We start from the raw sequence: 22,678 nt of genomic DNA on the forward strand, positions 1-22,678 counted from the left end.
TTTGCAAATTTCTACAGGCGATTTATCAGAGACTTCAGTGCAGTCGCCGCCCCTCTGACAACCATGACTAAACGTCACGCTGCCAGATTGATTTGGTCACCAGAGTCACGGCAAGCATTCAACGAACTAAAGACTCGGTTCACTTCCGCACCCATCCTTCGACACCCCGACCCAGAAAGCGAGTTCATAGTGGAGGTCGACGCTTCTAACACAGGGGTAGGGGCAATACTGTCTCAATGTCATGGCACACCAGCAAAGATGTATCCGTGTGCCTTTTTCTCCCACAAACTTTTTTTTTTTTTTGCAAACTCACAGCCGCAGAACGGAATTACGACGTGGGCAACCGTGAACTTCTTGCTATAAAGTTAGCGCTTGAGGAATGGCATCATTGGCTGGAGGGAGCTGCTCTTCCATTCATCGTTCTCACGGATCATAAAAATCTTGAGTATCTGCGCTCAGCTAAACGTCTAAACCCCCGACAGGCCAGGTGGGCATTGTTCTTCACGAGGTTTCGGTTCACGGTGACATACCGGCCAGGCACCAAGAATACCAAGGCTGACGCTCTCTCTCGCCAAACTGAGGAAACAAGCCATCCCCGCTCCAACGACAATATCATTCCCGACAAGCTACTCTTGGCACCAGTACAATGGGATATCATGACTGAGATTGAACATCTGAATCTTCAAAATCTGCCACCTCCTGAATGCCCTGCAAACCTCACCTATGTCCCTGAGTCCCTTCGACCACGACTTCTAACCCAAGTACACGCAACGCTCAGTTCGGGTCACCCTGGAATCACTGCCACGGAGAATCTACTCAGGAACCGATTCTGGTGGCCCACGCTGCTGCCAGTGCATCCTGGGCTTTCAACCTCCACTGTTTCCCTGGTCTGGCGAACCCACCGAATTACCTTCAGTCACAGATTGGTTGCAACACAGCGAGGAGGTCTGGGACCGGGCACATACTCACCTACTTCATGCCGTAAGGCGTCAAGAACAACAAGCCAACCGACATCGACGTCCCAGTCCCGAGTACACCCCAGGCCAGTGGGTGTGGCTCTCAACCAAGGATCTACGCCTCCGACTTCCTTGTAAAAAGCTCAGTCCCAGGTATGTTGGTCCCTTCAAAATTTCTAGACAAATATCTCCAGTATCATTTCGTTTGGAACTGCCCTCTAATTACCGCATTTCTCCCACATTCCATGTATCACTTCTGAAACCCGCTGGTGGTCCGAGAGGAGAGACGGAGGAGGGGGCCAGACCGCAGAACCCCCTGCCTTTCCTGGTTGATGGTGAGGAGGCGTATCAAGTGCACGAGTTGCTAGATCAGTATCTGGTCGATTGGGAGGGATTCGGTCCGGAGGAGCGATCTTGGGTCAACGCTGGAGATATCCTGGACCCCACACTCACTTAGGAGTTTCACAGAACGCATCCGGAGAAACCGGCCCCCCGACCCCGTGGGAGACCCCGGCGTCGTGTGCTTCCTCGCGTCAGGAGCCGCTCGCAGGGGGAGGGCTCTGTTACAGAGGAGGCTCCCTTACCGCCTCCTCCGCACCACCAGAGGGAACCGTCTCCCGAATATTAGACATTCCCATTCGGACTCCAAATCCCATCACCCCTCATGCCTGGGACTGATTAATCATCCACACCTGCACCTCATATACACACACACATATAAACCACTCACACACACAACACACAGACGAAGTCTTGATTTGCCCTGGCTGTCATTTCCGAGAGTTATACCTGTGTTTGATTTTCTGTTTTCTGTGTCTTGGACTGTTTCCCGTTACTCTGATTGTTATCTGCCTGCCCCGACTTGGATTGTTTCACCTGGACTCTGTTTGCTTGCCGCCTGCCCCGATCTCTCGCCTGGTTCACGATTCTGTCTCTGCCTTGTCTCTACTGTTCTGCCTTGCCGGTATTTGACCCTGTATTGTCTGACTATTCTTAATAAACTGCAAATGGATCCAAACCCTTCTGATGTGTCGCAACAATATCGATATAAATGGTATTGCCTCATATCGAATCACTTATAAAGAAAATATCAATATATCATACAAACTCGATATACCGCCCAGCCCTAGCCGGTACTGCATACCGGTGTGTACCGGCCCACTTCAAGCACTGGTCTACTCTACACGTAAAAAACTAAGCAGCAAAAGAGAGTGTCAATTCAAAACGCATGCATCACAAACATATTTACAATGCATGATGGAGAACAACTAAAATCCTGTCATCTTAAATGCAGCCATACAGCCAAAACAGAAACCAAAGTGATTTCTGTTCTTAAGTGGTTGTTTTAAAATGTTACGACTCTCTGTGGCCTCCACAAACAGCAAACATCCATTAGTATAATACTAAAAAATGCATGAGTTGTCCCACAAGTATTATTTCCACAGGATTCAGTAGGCTATAATATAGGCAATTTCTATGGCAGTGAAAGTAAAAATAACCCTCTGTACAGACCAGGGTGAAATACAGAAGAAACTGCTACTACACAAAGTGATCCGATAATGACGAAATGTTGGGCAGCCAATCAAATCAATTCCCTTGTGGGGGAAAAGAAGATCTCTGACATTCATAATTCACTCGCTGGGTGAATATTTGATGAACCAGATTAAAGATTAAACTTAAATATCTTTTTAAATTGTTAAAAGAGACATATATTTGGTAGATGTGCCATATTTTGGGTTCAGTACAAGTTAAACTTAATCGACAGCAATTTAAGTGAATGGAGCCATGGTGTATGTTAAAATACTCACCATTTTAATAGTATAGACACTAGACTTAACATAAAATATGTGCTAACATGATTTTAGTGTGAAAAACAGCTACTAACCTTGTGTAAAATCATATCCAATTTTACAACTTTATTGCCATGACAATGTAACGTTGTTGCCCTATAACGACTATAAGAATACTTGATTGGAACAAATTTACAGCTCAAACACTACATAAGTTTTTAACAGAAGAGATCATTTACCTGGGACTGATTAATCATCCACACCTGCACCTCTTAAACATACACACATATAAACCACTCACACACACAGACTCTCTGCGAAGTCTTGATTTGCCCTGGCTGTCATTTCCGAGAGTTATACCTGTGTTTGATTTTCTGTGCATCTGTTCTTGGACTGTTTCCCGTTACTCTGATTGTTATCTGCCTGACCCGACTTGGATTGTTTCACCTGGACTCTGTTTGCCTGCCGCCTGCCCCGATCTCTCACCTGGTACACGACTCTGTCTCAGCCTTGTCTCTGCTGTTCTCCCTTGCCGGTATTGACCCTGTATTGTCTGACTATTCTAATAAAGCTGCAAATGGATCCACACGCTTCTGACTTGTCACAACAGCCTCATTGTTTGTACTGAAAAAAACAAATTTAAAAAATACAAATAAATTTACATTTATTGGATTAGTCCACACAACAAGAACATCATTCAGCATTAATTTATGTAACATTTCATTTCCTTTCTCTAAGTTTTTAACAAAATGACCCTGTGACGGGGTGGTAACTGATGTGACGGTATTGTTCAACTGGAACCATTGGCCATTGCTATCAGGGCTAATACAAACATTCCAGGCGCACAGGGATGCGGGATGCGGCACAAATTGTTTTTATATGCCGACGACATTCTGGCCTCGGTAAAAGTCCTTACCTCACTTAATGGAGACAGTTCAATCCTATTCTAAAGTGTTAATATAAAATTAACTGGACAAAGTCGGAAGCTACGCCTATATCCGGAATATGTAACGCAAATATGGTAATTAAATTTGGCTTTAGATGGATCCCAAGAGGGATAAAATCTTTGGGTATCAAGATAAGCAGGGAGTTAGAAGAGATTCCAATGTTAAATGTGGCACCACTTCTACAAAACATAAGGAATAACTTGGACAAATGGGAAAAAAAATTCAGTTAACTTTATGGGGGAAGGTGAATATAATTAAGATGGTGGTCTCGTCTCAGCTTAACTGCGTGCTTATGATGCTACCACTTACGATACCACAGTTGATCTTTAATCAATATGATATAATGGTTAAACGTTTCCTATGGAATGGGAAAAGGCCCAGGATAAAGTTGAACAAATTATGTGCATCTTGGGATAAGGGAGGGTTGGGATTACCAGATCCTCGGCTCTATCAGATATCCTTTGAAATGGCCAAATTGGCCAAGCATTGGAATAATAATACTCAATTAGATTGGGTTACTATTGAGAAGACCTTGTCATGGCCATACAGCCCTATTGAGCACTTGTCTCAATGTTTAGACACAACCACAAATCCTATCAAGAAGCACTCCAGAGAGGTATGGGCGAAGATTCACAAGATGCATAATATATCACAGTGTAAACAACCGTATCGGGAAATCACCCATATATTGGAAGAAATGGCATGTGAATGGCTTGTGTAATGTGACAAATTTGTTTGAACAGGGTGTATTTATGTCTTATAATAATCTTGTGCAGAAGTATAATTTAAAGGGAAAAGATCATTTCTGGAAATATCTTCAAAGAAAATATCAGATACCAAGATGGCGCTGCTGAGTTCGGACGCCGTCCAGGTCGCTCCACTTAGATTGTGCTTTTATTTACTTTTGTACTTTCTTTTGCTCTCTCTTTTTACACACATATCGTCTGCACTGATCACTTACGACAAAAGAACACTTTTGGACATTGGACACCGCTACACTAACCTGTTTCAGGACACTTTATCCTCCAACCCATCGTGGCCATCTGAGATTCTCCGGAACGCCGAGATGAACAATGGCCACCTGAATAACCCACCGTGGCGACGGATTAAGAAACACCGCGGGAAGCGCGCTGGGATTCGCAACAGACTGAGGCAAAGAGCACACAGCCCTCCTCTGCCGAGCATTCTGCTTGCGAATGTCCAATCCTTAGAGAATAAGGTGGACGATCTCAGAGCCAGGATAAGCTGCAAATGGATCCACACGCTTCTGACTTGTCACAACAGTTGCCCTCTCACTCGACACAGAGAAGGCGTTCGATCGGGCTCACTGGGAATTTCTATTCACAACATTGTCAAATTTTCGGTTTGGGCCTTGTTTTATCAAGTGGGTTCAAACATTATATAAGACACCTACAGCATGCGTGATTACCAACGGTAAAGTTTCTCCATCTTTTGACCTCACCAGGGGGACACGACAGGGGTGCCCGCTGTTGCCATTATTGTTCAATATCACACTGGAACCATTGGCCATTGCTATCAGGGCTAATACAAACATTCCAGGCGCACAGGGATGCGACAAAGAGCACAAATTGTTTTTATATGCCGACGACATTCTGGCCTCGGTAAAAGTCCTTACCTCACTTAATGGAGACAGTTCAATCCTATTCTAAAGTGTTAATATAAAATTAACTGGACAAAGTCGGAAGCTACGCCTATATCCGGAATATGTAACGCAAATATGGTAATTAAATTTGGCTTTAGATGGATCCCAAGAGGGATAAAATCTTTGGGTATCAAGATAAGCAGGGAGTTAGAAGAGATTCCAATGTTAAATGTGGCACCACTTCTACAAAACATAAGGAATAACTTGGACAAATGGGAAAAAAAATTCAGTTAACTTTATGGGGGAAGGTGAATATAATTAAGATGGTGGTCTCGTCTCAGCTTAACTGCGTGCTTATGATGCTACCACTTACGATACCACAGTTGATCTTTAATCAATATGATATAATGGTTAAACGTTTCCTATGGAATGGGAAAAGGCCCAGGATAAAGTTGAACAAATTATGTGCATCTTGGGATAAGGGAGGGTTGGGATTACCAGATCCTCGGCTCTATCAGATATCCTTTGAAATGGCCAAATTGGCCAAGCATTGGAATAATAATACTCAATTAGATTGGGTTACTATTGAGAAGACCTTGTCATGGCCATACAGCCCTATTGAGCACTTGTCTCAATGTTTAGACACAACCACAAATCCTATCAAGAAGCACTCCAGAGAGGTATGGGCGAAGATTCACAAGATGCATAATATATCACAGTGTAAACAACCGTATCGGGAAATCACCCATATATTGGAAGAAATGGCATGTGAATGGCTTGTGTAATGTGACAAATTTGTTTGAACAGGGTGTATTTATGTCTTATAATAATCTTGTGCAGAAGTATAATTTAAAGGGAAAAGATCATTTCTGGAAATATCTTCAAAGAAAATATCAGATACCAAGATGGCGCTGCTGAGTTCGGACGCCGTCCAGGTCGCTCCACTTAGATTGTGCTTTTATTTACTTTTGTACTTTCTTTTGCTCTCTCTTTTTACACACATATCGTCTGCACTGATCACTTACGACAAAAGAACACTTTTGGACATTGGACACCGCTACACTAACCTGTTTCAGGACACTTTATCCTCCAACCCATCGTGGCCATCTGAGATTCTCCGGAACGCCGAGATGAACAATGGCCACCTGAATAACCCACCGTGGCGACGGATTAAGAAACACCGCGGGAAGCGCGCTGGGATTCGCAACAGACTGAGGCAAAGAGCACACAGCCCTCCTCTGCCGAGCATTCTGCTTGCGAATGTCCAATCCTTAGAGAATAAGGTGGACGATCTCAGAGCCAGGATAAGTTTCCAACGGGACATCAGGGACTGTAACATCCTTTGTTTGTCTGAAACATGGCTAACGACCTTGGTCCCGGACACTGCTGTAACGCCGTCTGATAACTTCTCTGTTTTAAGGATGGACAGAACAGCCGAGGCCGGGAAATCCAAAGGTGGTGGAGTGTGTTTCATGATTAACAAGAAATGGTGTGACCCCAGGAATATCTCCACTCTGTCGCGCTCCTGCTCGCCTCATCTGGAACATTTATCCATTATTTGCCGCCCATTCTATCTGCCCCGGGAGTTTTCATCTAGCATCGTTACTGCTGTTTACATTCCACCACATGCAGACACCAGCTTGGCTTTGTCTAAGCTTCACGATGTGCTTAGCGGTTACATTAACAAACATCCTGACGCTGCTTTTATCATCGCGGGGGACTTTAACAAAGCCAACCTCAGGCAGGTCATGCCGAACTTTTATCAACATATATCCTGTCCAACTAGAGGTCCGAATACACTGGATCATTGCTACTCTCAGTATAAGAATGCCTATAAAGCTCGCTCACTACCGGCTTTTGGCAAATCGGACCATGCCGCCATTTTCCTCACACCGGAATATAAACAAAGGCTCGTTCAAGAACCCCCGGTGCAGAGAGTAGTGACGCGCTGGTCCTCCCACTCAGAAGCTATGCTACAGGCGGCTCTTGATGACGTCGACTGGGACATGTTCAGAGCGAGTTCATCTGACGTCAGCGAGTTCACGGATGTAGCATTAAGCTTTGTAAACACGCTAACCGAACAAGCAACAGATACAAAAACTGTAAGGACCTTCTCAAATCAAAAACCGTGGGTGGACAGAACAATCCGTGCTGCAGTAAACAAACGCACTGCCGCATACAACGCCGGTCTGTCGTCGGGGAACATGAGTGAGTACAAAGCATCGTGCTATGATCTCCGACGGGCGGTAAGAGCCGCCAAACTCCGATACAGGGAACGAATAGAGTCTCATTTCCAGCTAAATGACTCTCGACGCATGTGGCAGGGACTGAGGACCATCTGTGCCTTTGGAAATAAATCCTCTGCAGCTGTGAGAGCAGACCCGTCGCTGGCTCCATGTATGTGACAAATAAAAAATCTTGAATCTTGAATCTTGAAATCAGAAATTGTGTTTCCACAAAAATTCAGCACACGGACGGAAACCACATCTTGGACTTCCTAACACTGCCTCATCCCCAACAAAAAGCCTCTGTATTCTACAGGACGAACAACCACGTGCTCAGCAATGACTGCGAGACAGAAATTTAAAGATGATATGGGAAAAGGACATTGGGATTGTAATCGGGGAAGAAGAGTGGAAAATAATTTTGTCAAATACATTGTAAGAGAAGCTAGAGGACAATTTACACAGTTTAAAATCATACACATATTTTATTTGACACCTCTTAGACCAGGGCTGTCCAAACTCGGTCCTGGCGGGCCGGTGTCCTGCAGAGTTTAGCTCCAACTTGCCTCAACACACCTGACTGGATGTTTCTATGCCTAGTAAGAGCTTGATTAGCTGGTTCAGGTGTGTTTAATTAGGGTTGGAGCTAAACTCTGCAGGATACCAGCCCTCCAGGACAGAGTTTGGACAGCCCTGTCTTAGACTCAATAGAATGGGTTTGACAAATAATAATGTAATGACTAAGACAGCCTCGTACGAACGTTTGCTCTACAAAACTACGTAATAAGAACAAAGCAGGGGTCCCTGTGTGTATTCCGGTTAGGGAAGACTTTCTTTCCATGTGACACAATAATTTTGACTTTTCATTATTATGATTATTATATATTTTTTTATTTATGTATTTATTTTTTGTTTTTCTGTCTTCTCTCCTTATTTAGTATTCCGTCTTATCTCTGGTCGTTTCAGCCACTGTATATATTCTGGCCTTACATGCAGTATATGTATAAATCTGAAATTTGTGTTTTGTATGATATTGTCATGTACCAGATGAAAACAATAAAAACTTGAATTACAAAAAACTAATTTTTTTTTACTGATCCCAAAATTTGACCGGTAGTGTGTATATATATGTATACATATATGTTTCTATATAAGGCCTCTAACACTAGTATTTTGACCTTGCTATGTGTGCTGTGTTAAGCTAACTGAGACTTGTTATAGCACTTGTATATCATTGCTCTTTTGTTGACTTTTATTGCTTCCATTGTCCTCATTTGTAAGCAGAGCATGTGAGCGAAGCGGAGCGGTGTGACGCTCCGCTACGTTTTCCGCTCTATGGACGTGCGCTCCACTCAGTCGCTCTGGGTGTTCTGTTGAGGTCTAAATGGGTTTTTGAATTACTGTAATATGGTGAAATATATAATCTGTCTGACTTTATCTGGAAACAGCTGCTACAAACCAACAGGTTTACTTGTTGACCGTGTGCTGTTTTAGTTAAAGTTAAAAGTATTTGATTGGCTGTTGAATATATTACATTTTTGTTATGGACAATTTATCGTTTACATTTTACTGTAATTGTCACAGAAATCTAATTTTAGTGCAACATTTGTATGTAGATAAAAAAAAGGGGGGCCCCGTGTGTGTTTTTTTTGTGGGCAAGCCCACAGAAAGTTGTTCCATCCGCGACGTCGCAGAAATAGAAACAGTTTCTAAAATAGAAATTTTGCGTGTCGCAGTTGCGGCTAGTTAGGACAAAACTCTGATTAACATGGAAAAGATACCTTTTATTGCGAGTCACGGCGCCGCATCGCTTGAAGTTAGGACGCGGTGTAAGATATCACTCTTGCATCTCAGAGCAGTGGTGATTTCTTCAGTTCAAAATAATGAGGTATAATGTTTTATGAAATGTAGTGGAGTAAAGGTAAATGTTTTGCAAAATAAAAATGCTTAAAAAACAGATACTTATAAAATATGCTCAAGTGCATTTGTGAAGTAAAATACTTTGTTACCGTCCACCCCTGTGTTTTAATCAATAAATGTTCTATTGTAAATATATTTTGGATATTTAGCTGTCTATAAATCATAATTTATTTGTGAAATAATTTAATTAGTTTCTTAACTGTTCAAGATTTTTTCTTTTCATTTTATTTTTTAAAAGTTGGTTTTTAAAAAGTAACAAACTATATAAAAAGCAACAATAGTTCAATCTTTCAATGCAATTCAGTACAGCATACTGTGATACAAGTTTTAGCAGTCATTAGGCGTGTTTCCATTACAGATTTGCGCAAAACTTTGGCGATTATTTTATAAATGTCGATAAAAAAGTATTGCGAAATGACGGCGTTTCTATTAACCACACTGAAAAAACAATAAGTAGATTTACTTAATTTTTATTTTGCAAGTTTTTGCACACACAAATTTTAAGTAAAATTTAAGTACTGAATTAAGCGAAACCTACTTAACTAAGTTAGGTAAAATTAGCAAACAAAATAAGTAAATTTAACATGGCCAGTTAAGAGTTTGAGGAGTAATTTCTACTTAATTCTTTTGTTAAATATGCAATATTCAAGTACATTTCCCTCAATTACAGTTTATAAAATTTACTCTAACAATGTAGCACTGGAATACAACCATGCTATTATAGTATGTGGTTTACTTGCAAACATGCAAGTAAGCAGCTTGTTATCCTTTGAAGAGAATATGTCCACTCAATATAATTATTACTCCATTGAACACAGAGACCTCAATACTTGGTACACCATACACAATGACGGTAACAATCAGTGGACAGTCTTTGAGTATAAATGGGTCATTTTGAGTAGAAAATTAACTCCAGATATCACAAAACAGTAAGTTACTAAACTTAGCGACAAAATCAACCATAAAACTGTGTAAATACAACTCGAAAACTGACAATTTTAACCTTTTTAATTATTCATGCCCCAGTGCATTATGGGAAAAATGGGATCATAACTTTGATATTTACTTAAAGAATCCTTGTAAACATAACAACAATTCCAAGTAAAATATGCTTATAATTTCAAACTTTAATTTCTACAAGCTTAAATTGAGTAGTAATATAGAATTTACTTTATTTTTTTTAATTCTTGCCTGAACTAAATTATTATTTTTTTTTACTAAATTATTTAATGTAGAAATTACATGTGTTTTTATGTAGTATTTACTTCACCACAAAATCATTTTTATCGGTGCAATGTTATGCGACTAAAACTTTATTTTTTCTCTTCACAACAAGTCATGGCAACGGATTTTGGTGGATTTTGGCTATATTTAATCGAAGGAGGCGTATGCATGTATCTTGACAGAAGCAGCGCGGAGAGCCGCTTCAGAAACGTGCGTGGCGCGGCTGGTATAAACCATAGACTGTATAAAAACATGGACATAGTGTCCGTGACGTCAAAATCATTTTTTGTACCAGGCTGTAAACGTTTTTTTTCTGATGTAAAGTTAGGCATTTTAACATGGGGGGGTCTATGGGATTGACTCCCTTTTGCAGCCAGCCTCTAGCGGCCAGTTGATGAATTACAGATTAAGTCACTTCCGTGTTGGCTTCACGAGAGAGAGCAGGAGGTTGCCGCTTGGTATAAACACAAGCATTGACTAGAGTGGCTGTAATCAGCTTCAGTGGCTGTGTCGGAGCCGTAATGCGCCGCAGACGTGTGCAGTGTAAATTGTCTAAGCATTAATGGTAGGGAACGCCCCTTTATACTGGAAAGCGGCCACGTATGAAGTGTTTTTTGGAGGTTATTGAACATTGAAGAATGATCATATGACATTTTACATATGCCATATCACCTGTAAACGCGGGAAAAAACGTTTCCAATCCAATTTTGTGAATCATTCCTTTTTTGAATTGCCTGAAAAACCACCTCATGCGAGCGTAAAATGTTTTTTGTAATCTTATCCGAGTTGTAGGCTAGTCAATATTGCTCAGTTAGTCGTATCTGAGGATCCGCGAAAGAAACTGACCACAAACACCATTAACTTAAGTGAATTAAATGGCAATAATCAACAATATGCTTTCACACAAATAACTTTATTTTTTGAATGTTTCAATATGTGTTGACACAAATTACTTATTTGAATTTTTCATTGATAAAACATTGCACTTAGTTGTTAGAAAATAAATGCGCAGAGACGTTATTGCTTGATGACATCAGGAACCGATGAATCCGCTTTTTGAGCCGGTTCAATGAGCCGATCGGTCCGAAAAGAACCGGTTAGCGGAAATGAATCAGACTTTGCATCACTACCTAGGATGACTTGAGGGCAGTGGTGGGAAGAGTACTGAAAAAATATACTCAAGTAAAAGTACCATTACCTTCCAAAAAATGTAGTGTGAATAGAGTAAAAGTACTTGTCCAAAAAACTACTTGAGTAAGAGCAAAAGAGGAGTGCGTAGAGACGTTATTGCTTGATGACGTCAGGAACCGATGAATCTACTTTTCGAACCGGTTCAATGAGCCGATCTGTCCGAAAAGAACCGGTTCGCGGAAATGAATCGGACTTTGCATCACTAATAAAAACATGTTGATAGCACATGACCAGGCAAATACTAATGCTGCCATTAGTGATGTTTCGTTCGTGAAAGAATCGTTCTTTTTGAACGAATCGTTCTCGTTCACGTAATCCATTGACTCATATTTCTCATTCACTGAAATTCCTCCCTCCAGAGCAGCGCGGCGCTATTGGCAGCGCATGCGCAGCTCGGTGAACCGGGTAGCTATGTGGACTGATTCATCCTGTCAAAGAATGACTAAACCTCGAGCCAATAGCCTTCGAGTTTGAGATGTGACGGAGCATGTGATTTGTTGAATGTAGTGAACGAATACGCCCTTCACTGAACGAGTTTCTTTTGAGTCTGAACGAGATTGAGAGATCTTCTCGTTCGTGAGCGAAATGACCGAACTGGTACATATCTCGTTTGTAAACGAAATGAATGAGTGTGTACCTGGTCAGTCGGCCATTTAGCATGTCAATCTCGAACAGCAATCAGCAGAAAGCAGATGCAAAGCGCAGTTATAGGTACTGTGCACATACGCGTGTTTATATATTCATATTTAGCATACAGAACATAACTCCACGTTTAATCCCCGATTTATGAATGTGTAATTGTCTGACCAAACAATTAAAATGTTAATTATGCAAGAAAACCTTGTGCTTTGGTCATCTGAACAACTTATTTAGACTTTATTTAATGAGTAGATTATGCACACATTTTAATATAGCCAAATCAGTTTTTGTAACAAGTGAATACATTCGTTGACTTAAGACACAACACGTAAGACACTCTTTTTCGCCACCTGCTGGCGTATTTATGTAATATGAAGAAATGGTCACTGAACGAATCAGTGAACGAATCATTTTGGTGTACGAACTGAAAATGAACGAATCTCTTGAAAGAATCAATTTCCATCACTAGCTGCCATCAAGAGAAGCCGAGAAGCTCCTACTTCTATGTTATGTCATGCATTAAAAAAATAACTTATTAAGAACATATATATATATACATATGAACCTCATTAACTGCCCAATATCAACTTCTGAACTGAAAACAATGACAGCCATTCATGTTCATCACTTGACTATGCAACTAAAAAAAGTGACTGATTTGTTGTCATGAAGTGATTTTTGTCTTCTCATCCTCAAAACCAGTGATTCTGTGGAAAGATACTCAAGATGTAGATTAGGGATGTCAATTTCGACAAATTCTCACGATCGATCTTCGTTTAAATTAACGATCAATTAATCGATGAATCGTTAACCTTTATACTGCAAGATGCGTCTACTGCAGTAGCATAGTCATCGCATGACCAGGTGTGCAATGACACTAAAAACGCAAGCGTCCTCACACAAAGGAAAGGGTTTTTACTGTAAATAAAACGCTAGTAGGATTATCAAATTAATCGATTGATCATTTAATAGAATTATTTAATTATTCAAATATAATGACTAATCTAACACCGTCTCAGATGCGCACTCCAACTGGTGCATGCGTGCGTCCATGTCAGCAAGTTTTTGTTACTGTAAGTGTTATTTTCTTCCCAAATGTGCATAGGATATTGTGCATATTAAGGAAAATCCAGAGAATGCGAAAAAGCCCATCTCCTCGTGAATGCCCATTACGTGATAAAGGCCTATGCCATTTAGTTATTGGCCCACTTCAGCGGTCTTGAAATTGAGATTTACTTACCTCAGATGGATGACATTTTAATACTTATATATTACTTGCTCAAGAGCTAAATGTACCAGTTAAGTTAAATGATATGCTAATCTATTTCGAATAATTAACGATCTGATGATGCAGTCTACACTGGATGCAGCTCGGCGCAACGCAACACAACCCCAGACAGTAAATTGATACCCCGTTCTGTTTCTGACGCACTCAAAGCATAGTACCGGAGTAGTTCTTAATAAATTTGTTTTGGTATTAATTTAATTTTCCTCGATAATGTTAATTGAATGACAAAACAGATTGTTTTCTTTTCAAATAAAACTTTATTTTGCTGTCATTTTTCAAAAACCCATTTGACAGTTTGTACTTATAAACTTTTATTTTGTGCCCATTTACACTAAAGAAAACAAATAATTTAACACATTTGATGCATTAAAATAATCTTAATTTCCCCATTCTATCACATTTATTGTGTGAACGTTTCAACACTTTCGTTTAAATTTTTTTTTTTAAAACAACCCATGTCATTGTGTGAACTTTGCGACATTTATTTTTAATTTTACCACATTTATGGTGTAACGTAACATTTAAAGCAATAAACACTTTTTGTTGTAAACATAAAAAAATAAACATTTGATGCATTAAACGCTCAACATCAAATTTTTATTACTTCATTTTAAATGCCTAGACATTTGTGTAACTCTACAACACTTTCCTTTAAAAAAACAAATTTGCAACAATTAAAACGTATTAAGAAATCGTCTTCATTTCTACATTTTAGCACATTTAATGTTAACTGTGCAACACTTTTAGCTTTAAATATTTAAAAGAACCCATTTGAATTCTATTAACTATTTTATTTTATGTACAGCATTAATATGAATGTTTACTTTAACGCAATTATGATACAAACTTCGTGTGCACACAAAGGATACAGCACCGCATACCTGAAGTGCACATCACTGGTTTTTGTTCAAAAAGATCAGCATGTTAACAGGTTCTGGAGTTAGTCTTGTGCGAAGTTTGTTGACCGTCAGGCCAGCTGCTGAGAACACGCGTTCTGATTGGACGGATGTTCCTGGTATGCATAAATAGCCCTTTGCCATCCGAGACAACCTGGGAAACCTGGTGGCATTCGCTTTCCACCAATCTAGTGGACTTGTGTCAAGGGACAGAGGCTGTTCTCTAAGAAAGTTGTTCACTTCGCTTTCCGAGTCATTGATATCCCGTTCATTGTAATAACTTCCGAGAAGCATCCGAAGGGCTCTTTTCCCGTCATCACGTCCAGCTTGGGCCTGCTGCACACTTTGAGTAACCCCACTATTTGGATTTTCTGTATGGGGCCCAGTCAGATCTACTGCGGATGCCATTTCGTGCAGCTTTGCATTGGCAGCCAACCTCTCTGATGTGGTTAGAAAGCCTAGATGTTTGTGTCTGGCATCCAGCATCGTCGCTATCATCGATGGCTTTGATGGGAGTGCACTAGATTGAACTTAAAGTAATGAATTTAAGCGATTAGGTGGCGCATCGCCTATGAAATTATTTTGTATGGAATGGATGTTTCTCAAAACGTCTCTTACCTGCATTCGTTGCGCCAATGAGGCATGCACTTTTGCTTTGAACTCCAAAACCCGAGTGCTGTCCTCTTCGTTTCTCATAAGATGTGAATGTAAGAGGCCGTAAGTGATAGGATAGATATTTGAGATGGACACATCAGATTCGGTAGACATTACAGTCGTGGCACACTTTAACGCTGCCAACACAGGTGCCATGTCCTCCATCAGCTGCCAGTATTCATCTTTGAGCTCAAGAATTCTGGCGTCCGCTAGTTTGGTGACAGTGCGGTCAGACAGTGCGGCAGTCACTGCCCACATTTGTTCCATGAGCCGGACAAACATGTCACTGAACGAGTTCCACCTTGTCTTGCAGGACTGTATCAGGCGATGCAGTGGAAGTTTCAACTGTGCCTGTTTGTCACGGAGTGCTCTGGTAGCCACAGTACTGTGATTGAAGTGCTGAACAAGTCTTTCAGCAGCTGCGATGACCCTGTTTATGTATATGTTGAAGCCATCGTTTATGGCGAGTTGTAATGTGTGGGCAAAGCATGGCACGGAATCCCAGCTGACAAGAGTTTGATCGTTTGCTGCCACGAACTACTTTGTTTGGCCTTCCAAAAGAGGACGATATCCGCTTCATCATGCCTAGAGCTGATCCGTGCTGGTCGCTGAGGAAATACATCAACTTCGCGCTGTGGATCGCCGGATCGGCTTTCACCGTGGACGAAGTGGAGTCCAGCCCGGGGTCGTCACATGTGGTTGCCGCAAGCCCGCCGGCTTCCGCTCACTCTAGCCGCCGACCTCCGCTCACTTTAGCCGCCGGCCTCCGCTCACTCAAGCCGCCGGCCTCCGCTCACTCTAGCCCACAGAGAGTCAGGACCTCGGTTTAATGTCTCATCCGAAAGACTTCTGTGTTCTGTGTTAGCTGCGTCACACGGATACGCTGTTTCCGTTCAGATCAAATCACAACAACGTAGGAAACTGATCCGGCATGATGCAGCTGACACAGAACAGCATATGCTGTTTACAGGGTGATGCGGAGGAGACGAATTGTTGAACAACGTTTTTTTTTTTTTTTTTGCACAAAATGTATTCTCGTAGCTTCGTATAATTGCGGATGAACCACTGATGTCACATGTTAAATGAATATCTGAACATGCAATACGCCAAAATAAAGGTCAGACCCTCTACTTTCAAACAAAACAAATTTTTTTTCTAGCTTTAAGCATTGTTTTTTTTATCAACACTTGAATGTAGGTAGGTTTCATGAAAAAGCAACGTTTTGAGAAAAAAGCTGACAAAATAGCATTTTTATCAAATACTAGCCTACATCTGGATCATATTCAGTAATATTATCAAAGCAAAGATGCAGTGGATGGCTTCCATCAGCACTCCCAAAGCTTGCACAGGCCTTCCTAGATTGACATTTCACTTTGTAACATTAGGCAGTTTTCATTTATACGCGGTTAGTGTTGAATATCGCATTATTTTTCATATGCATATGCATACATATGAGATTCTGCGTCTTCCTGGTCTGTGTTTTTGATCTGCACACTCAAGACTCATTCAGGAGATGTGTGATAGCGCAGGCTGATACGCAGTGATTTTTCCAGGCTGATACGCAGGCCGGTCTTACTGGCTTCGTGGTTCATGTGAGATAAGACTTAAACTGTGCTAATGCTTGTTCACAAATGGCAATATAATTCTCATGCTGTCCACAGGAATGTTGTGCTGGAAAATAAACCTTTGGTCATGCTCTGTTTCGCAAGGCGTTTGATAACTGCCAGGTTGACGGCAGTTTGAAGGCAAAGAGTTTCTGAGATTACAAGAAACACCTTTTTCATTCGTCTTTTTTTCAGTAGACTTTGATGACTTAAACTGCTTTTGTATTTTTCTTCTAGACCTGATTGAGAAGAGTCAAGAGCTGAAGGATTTGGAAGAGAAAGATCATGATTTAAAAATTGGAGAAAAGATGGAATGTAACAGTTTTCTTATCTGCCGGCATTGTGGAAAGAGATTCAATCGAAAACAAAACCTTACGCTCCACATGAAAGTTCACACTGGAGAGAGACATTTCATCTGTAAACAGTGTGGAAAGAGTTTCACTCAAAAAGGAAACCTTAAAATTCACATGAGAATTCACACTGGAGAAAAGCCTTATACTTGCTCTCAGTGTGGACAGAGTTTTGCACATAAAGGCAACCTTAATTCCCACATGAGAACTCACAGTGAAGACAGCTTGTTCACCTGCAAACAGTGTGGAAAGAATTTCCCTCAAAAACAAAACCTGGCAGTCCACATGAGGATTCACTCTGGAGAGAAGCCTTACACTTGCACTCAATGTGGGAAGAGTTTTGCTTATAAACATACTCATAATAACCACATGAGAAGTCACACGGGAGAGAAGCTGTTCAAATGTGATCAGTGTGGAAAGAGCTTCACGACAGAACTAACCCGTAGATACCACATGACCATTCACACCGGAGAGAAACAGTTCATATGTGGTCAATGTGGAAGGAGTTTCATACATAAAGTAAGCCTTAATCGCCACATAAGGACTCACTTAGGAGAAAACTGTTTTATATGTCATCTATGTGGAAAGAGTTTTAGTCATAAATGTAGCCTGAAAATTCACATGAGAGTTCACACTGGAGAGAAGCCTTACACTTGCACTCAGTGTGGAAAGAGTTTCACTCATCAACACAACTTTAGTTACCACATGAGACTTCACTCAGGAGAGAACTGTTTCATATGTCAGCTATGTGGAAAGAGTTTTAGTGAGGAGTATAGCCTCAAAACTCACATGAGAGTTCACACTGGAGAGAACTCCTTCACCTGTAAATCTGAGTGAACGTTCACTGCTGCTGAGTGTGGGCCAAATCTGATTGTACACCTTCATACCCACTTCTCTTATTTTCATTCTTCACCTCTATCTACATTATCTTGAGGCTACATCTGACCATCTACTTTGCTGTAGTTTCAAGTAATAAGCATTTATATTTACATTTAGTCATTTAGCAGACCCTTTTATCCAAATCAACTATAACAATATTGTCTGGACCTCCACTGGGGACTTTAATTGAATACCCCTGTTATAGAGACATCATTCCATTTCATATATTGATAACTTGGAATCAAAATAGTAGTTGAACTTCGGTCATGCTGTGAAAAGCCACACTGTATAACTGAATGATAATATAAATGATGGTCATATAAATAAAATGACAAGTTGAATGAAATAAAGAACTTTACACTACATTTTCTGATTCATCTTAGTGAGAGAATGTACTGGTAATGTACTCCTCTGATGACATCTGGAAGGTACCTCCATGAAGTTGGCGCCCCATAAAAAGAAATAATCACCAAAGCTATGCCATTCGTTTGTGCTGATTTGTGCCACAAAAAACAAATGTTTGTGCTGGTTTGGTGTTTGAGATATTAAACACAATTTTTTTGACCGTGTGACGTCACTCTCCACCCCATGTTGCCCAAATCGCTCCAAAGTTAGTTTGTGTTGGGTTTGTGTCGTTAAAACAAACGCTGAATCTATTTTCCTTCCTTAGATTTAACCACAATGTTTTCGGCGAGCTGTGACGTCACTCTCCACCCCAGTTTGTCTAAATCGCACAAAACCGGTGTCATTCGTTTGTGCTCGATTAGTGCTGATTTGTGCCGTTGAAATGAACATCAAATATATTTCCCCTTCTTAGAAATAACAAACAGAATTTGAGGCAGTGACGTCACTCTCCACCCCGTGCCGTCAAAATCTCTCCAAACTGGTTTCCTGTTCATTTGTGCTTGATTTGTGCCGTTAAAAGAAACAATGTTACCATGACCTCTTCTTACTCTTCTTAAAAACTTTACTCTCCATCCCATTTAGCACGGCCACAGAGTTTTTTTCTTTTTTTTTTTCTTTTTTTTCTTTAGAGTCTAAATCCTTTCGTTTGTGCTGTTAGAAAATTAAACACTGCATTTATCAACCTAAAAAACAAATAAGGCCTATGCTTCAGGGTGCTCTTCACAACAAATGCCGCATTCATTTGTGCTCGAATTGTGGCTTGAAAAGAAATCCTGGTTGTAACTAAAATTCTGGCTGTAACTAAAATTCTTCATATGTAACAAGGAAAAGAACACGCCATTATAGGCTATATGTAGGCTAATGTAATTACATGGTATGACTGCATTTAACATCTATGCATAGCCGCGGGAACGTATGTAAACGTATTATAATAATATTAATAAGTTTAATTTCTTCATTTAATATACTGAACAAAATTATAAACGCAACACTTTTGTTTTTGCCCCCACTGTTCATGAGCTGAACTCAAAGATCTAAGACTTTTTCTATGTACACAAAAGGCCTATTTCTCTCAAATATTGTTCACAAATCTGTCTAAATCTGTGTTAGTGAGCACTTCTCCTTTGCCGAGATAATCCATCCACCTCACAGGTGTGGCATATCAAGATGCTGATTAGACAGCATGATTATTGCACAGGTGTTTCACACTGGAGAGAAGCCTTACACTTGCACTCAGTGTGGAAAGAGTTTCACTCATCAACACAACTTTAGTTACCACATGAGACTTCACTCAGGAGAGAACTGTTTCATATGTCAGCTATGTGGAAAGAGTTTTAGTGAGGAGTATAGCCTCAAAACTCACATGAGAGTTCACACTGGAGAGAACTCCTTCACCTGTAAATCTGAGTGAACGTTCACTGCTGCTGAGTGTGGGCCACATCTGATTGTATACCTTCATACCCACTTCTCTTATTTTCATTCTTCACCTCTATCTACATTATCTTGAGGCTACATCTGACCATCTACTTTGCTGTAGTTTCAAGTAATAAGCATTTATATTTATATTTACATTTAGTCATTTAGCAGACCCTTTTATCCAAATCAACTATAACAATATTGTCTGGACCTCCACTGGGGACTTTAATTGAATACCCCTGTTATAGAGACATCATTCCATTTCATATATTGATAACTTGGAATCAAAATAGTAGTTGAACTTCGGTCATGCTGTGAAAAGCCACACTGTATAACTGAATGATAATATAAATGATGGTCATATAAATAAAATGACAAGTTGAATGAAATAAAGAACTTTACACTACATTTTCTGATTCATCTTAGTGAGAGAATGTACTGGTAATGTACTCCTCTGATGACATCTGGAAGGTACCTCCATGAAGTTGGCGCCCCATAAAAAGAAATAATCACCAAAGCTATGCCATTCGTTTGTGCTGATTTGTGCCACAAAAAACAAATGTTTGTGCTGGTTTGGTGTTTGAGATATTAAACACAATTTTTTTGACCGTGTGACGTCACTCTCCACCCCATGTTGCCCAAATCGCTCCAAAGTTAGTTTGTGTTGGGTTTGTGTCGTTAAAACAAACGCTGAATCTATTTTCCTTCCTTAGATTTAACCACAATGTTTTCGGCGAGCTGTGACGTCACTCTCCACCCCAGTTTGTCTAAATCGCACAAAACCGGTGTCATTCGTTTGTGCTCGATTAGTGCTGATTTGTGCCGTTGAAATGAACATCAAATATATTTCCCCTTCTTAGAAATAACAAACAGAATTTGAGGCAGTGACGTCACTCTCCACCCCGTGCCGTCAAAATCTCTCCAAACTGGTTTCCTGTTCATTTGTGCTTGATTTGTGCCGTTAAAAGAAACAATGTTACCATGACCTCTTCTTAAATATAACGGAAACTTTACTCTCCATCCCATTTAGCACGGCCACAGAGTTTTTTTCTTTTTTTTTTTCTTTATTTTACAGTGAGTCTAAATCCTTTCGTTTGTGCTGTTAGAAAATTAAACACTGCATTTATCAACCTAAAAAACAAATAAGGCCTATGCTTCAGGGTGCTCTTCACAACAAATGCCGCATTCATTTGTGCTCGAATTGTGGCTTGAAAAGAAATCCTGGTTGTAACTAAAATTCTGGCTGTAACTAAAATTCTTCATATGTAACAAGGAAAAGAACACGCCATTATAGGCTATATGTAGGCTAATGTAATTACATGGTATGACTGCATTTAACATCTATGCATAGCCGCGGGAACGTATGTAAACGTATTATAATAATATTAATAAGTTTAATTTCTTCATTTAATATACTGAACAAAATTATAAACGCAACACTTTTGTTTTTGCCACCACTGTTCATGAGCTGAACTCAAAGATCTAAGACTTTTTCTATGTACACAAAAGGCCTATTTCTCTCAAATATTGTTCACAAATCTGTCTAAATCTGTGTTAGTGAGCACTTCTCCTTTGCCGAGATAATCCATCCACCTCACAGGTGTGGCATATCAAGATGCTGATTAGACAGCATGATTATTGCACAGGTGTGCCTTAGGCTGGCCACAATAGGTTGTTTGCACATGACGTCACTGATGACTGGGCAAAATGCAGCTGGAGGGCAGGAAGTGATTTTTCTACATAGAAATCACTAGCAGAAACTCAAAATGCCTGTGCTTTGCGTTGTTTATGGATGCCACAAGGAGCTTTTATCGTGTACGAAAATGTGTTGTTCATAAGTGGGGAAAAGTCAAGAAATTGGTTGAAAAACAGGAAAAAGTGGCTTATAAACCTGCGTCTGCGGTCGGGAGGAGCGGAGCCGGATAATGCTCGTGTGTGCAAATGGTTAATATAAGATATAATAATATATTAAGATATTAATAAAGATATAAATAGATTGGGCTGCCACCTCTCATGCATTCAGAATTCACTCAGTGCTGAACGCAACACGTAGACACGATGTAAATGAGATATTATTTGCAGTTCAGAAAGCTTCACTGATTATAAAGGAACATCGTGAGGTTGCGATAAATTGAAGTGAGTGACAGCTTTTTAGTGATTATATGGAAGCGCTATTTGCTCGCTTTCTAGGTTATAATCAGTTCAGAATTTGAATAAAAGTTTTGTTTTACGTGCTGCAAACAGGACCAACAGCCACATACCCTGTAACTTACATGCAGCAAAGTTTCAGGAGTGACAAAAAAAGCAGAACGGATCATATGGAGGAAAGTCCGTACTGTACTTTTTTTTGGCATGAGGCATTTTTGGGGCATTTTTTTTATATAGCACTTTCATTGTATTGCTGTACACCCAACGCACTTTACAATCATATGAGGGGATCTCTCTCCAACCACCACGCTATTACAAGAGAAAGGTATTTATAATCAAAACATATGTTGGACGTGATCCATATGTTATAAAGAGGAGAGATTTTTAAACTAAACTGAAATACTTGCCTGCCATTGAGGCGGTGGATATAGGCTTAGCAACTAGCCCTGATTGTAAACAAGCTATTTCGAAAGTGAATCCCGTAATTATATGAGGGATGTGGAATATGTCACTCCTGAAACTTTGCTGCATGTAAGTTACAGG

General features: G+C 40.3%; 2 protein-coding genes across 7 annotated transcripts in view; both read left to right on the forward strand.

The window, feature by feature from the left end:
• Positions 1-22,678, forward strand: part of LOC107680186 (gastrula zinc finger protein XlCGF57.1-like) — a 398,670-nt gene that overhangs the window by 125,964 nt on the left and 250,028 nt on the right. The gene's annotated exons all lie outside the window — the stretch shown is intronic.
• Positions 1-22,678, forward strand: part of LOC107680196 (gastrula zinc finger protein XlCGF8.2DB-like) — a 163,056-nt gene that overhangs the window by 125,926 nt on the left and 14,452 nt on the right. The window contains exons 3-5 of one of the 5 annotated variants that reach the window (XM_016475991.1): positions 17,175-17,961; positions 19,820-19,850; positions 19,935-20,393. The exons of 3 other annotated variants lie outside the window; for them this stretch is intronic. In XM_016475991.1, the coding sequence (XP_016331477.1) occupies positions 17,175-17,961; positions 19,820-19,850; positions 19,935-19,982 (866 nt within the window). In that variant the 3' untranslated portion in view covers positions 19,983-20,393. Of the gene's footprint in view, positions 1-17,174; positions 17,993-18,076; positions 18,530-19,819; positions 19,851-19,934; positions 20,394-22,678 lie in introns of those variants that run through there. One more of the 5 variants, XM_016475990.1, reaches the window with a different exon arrangement.

The sequence above is a fragment of the Sinocyclocheilus anshuiensis genome, unplaced genomic scaffold (assembly GCF_001515605.1).
Source record: "Sinocyclocheilus anshuiensis isolate Anshui unplaced genomic scaffold, SAMN03320099.WGS_v1.1 scaffold492, whole genome shotgun sequence".
Lineage (NCBI taxonomy): Eukaryota > Metazoa > Chordata > Actinopteri > Cypriniformes > Cyprinidae > Sinocyclocheilus > Sinocyclocheilus anshuiensis.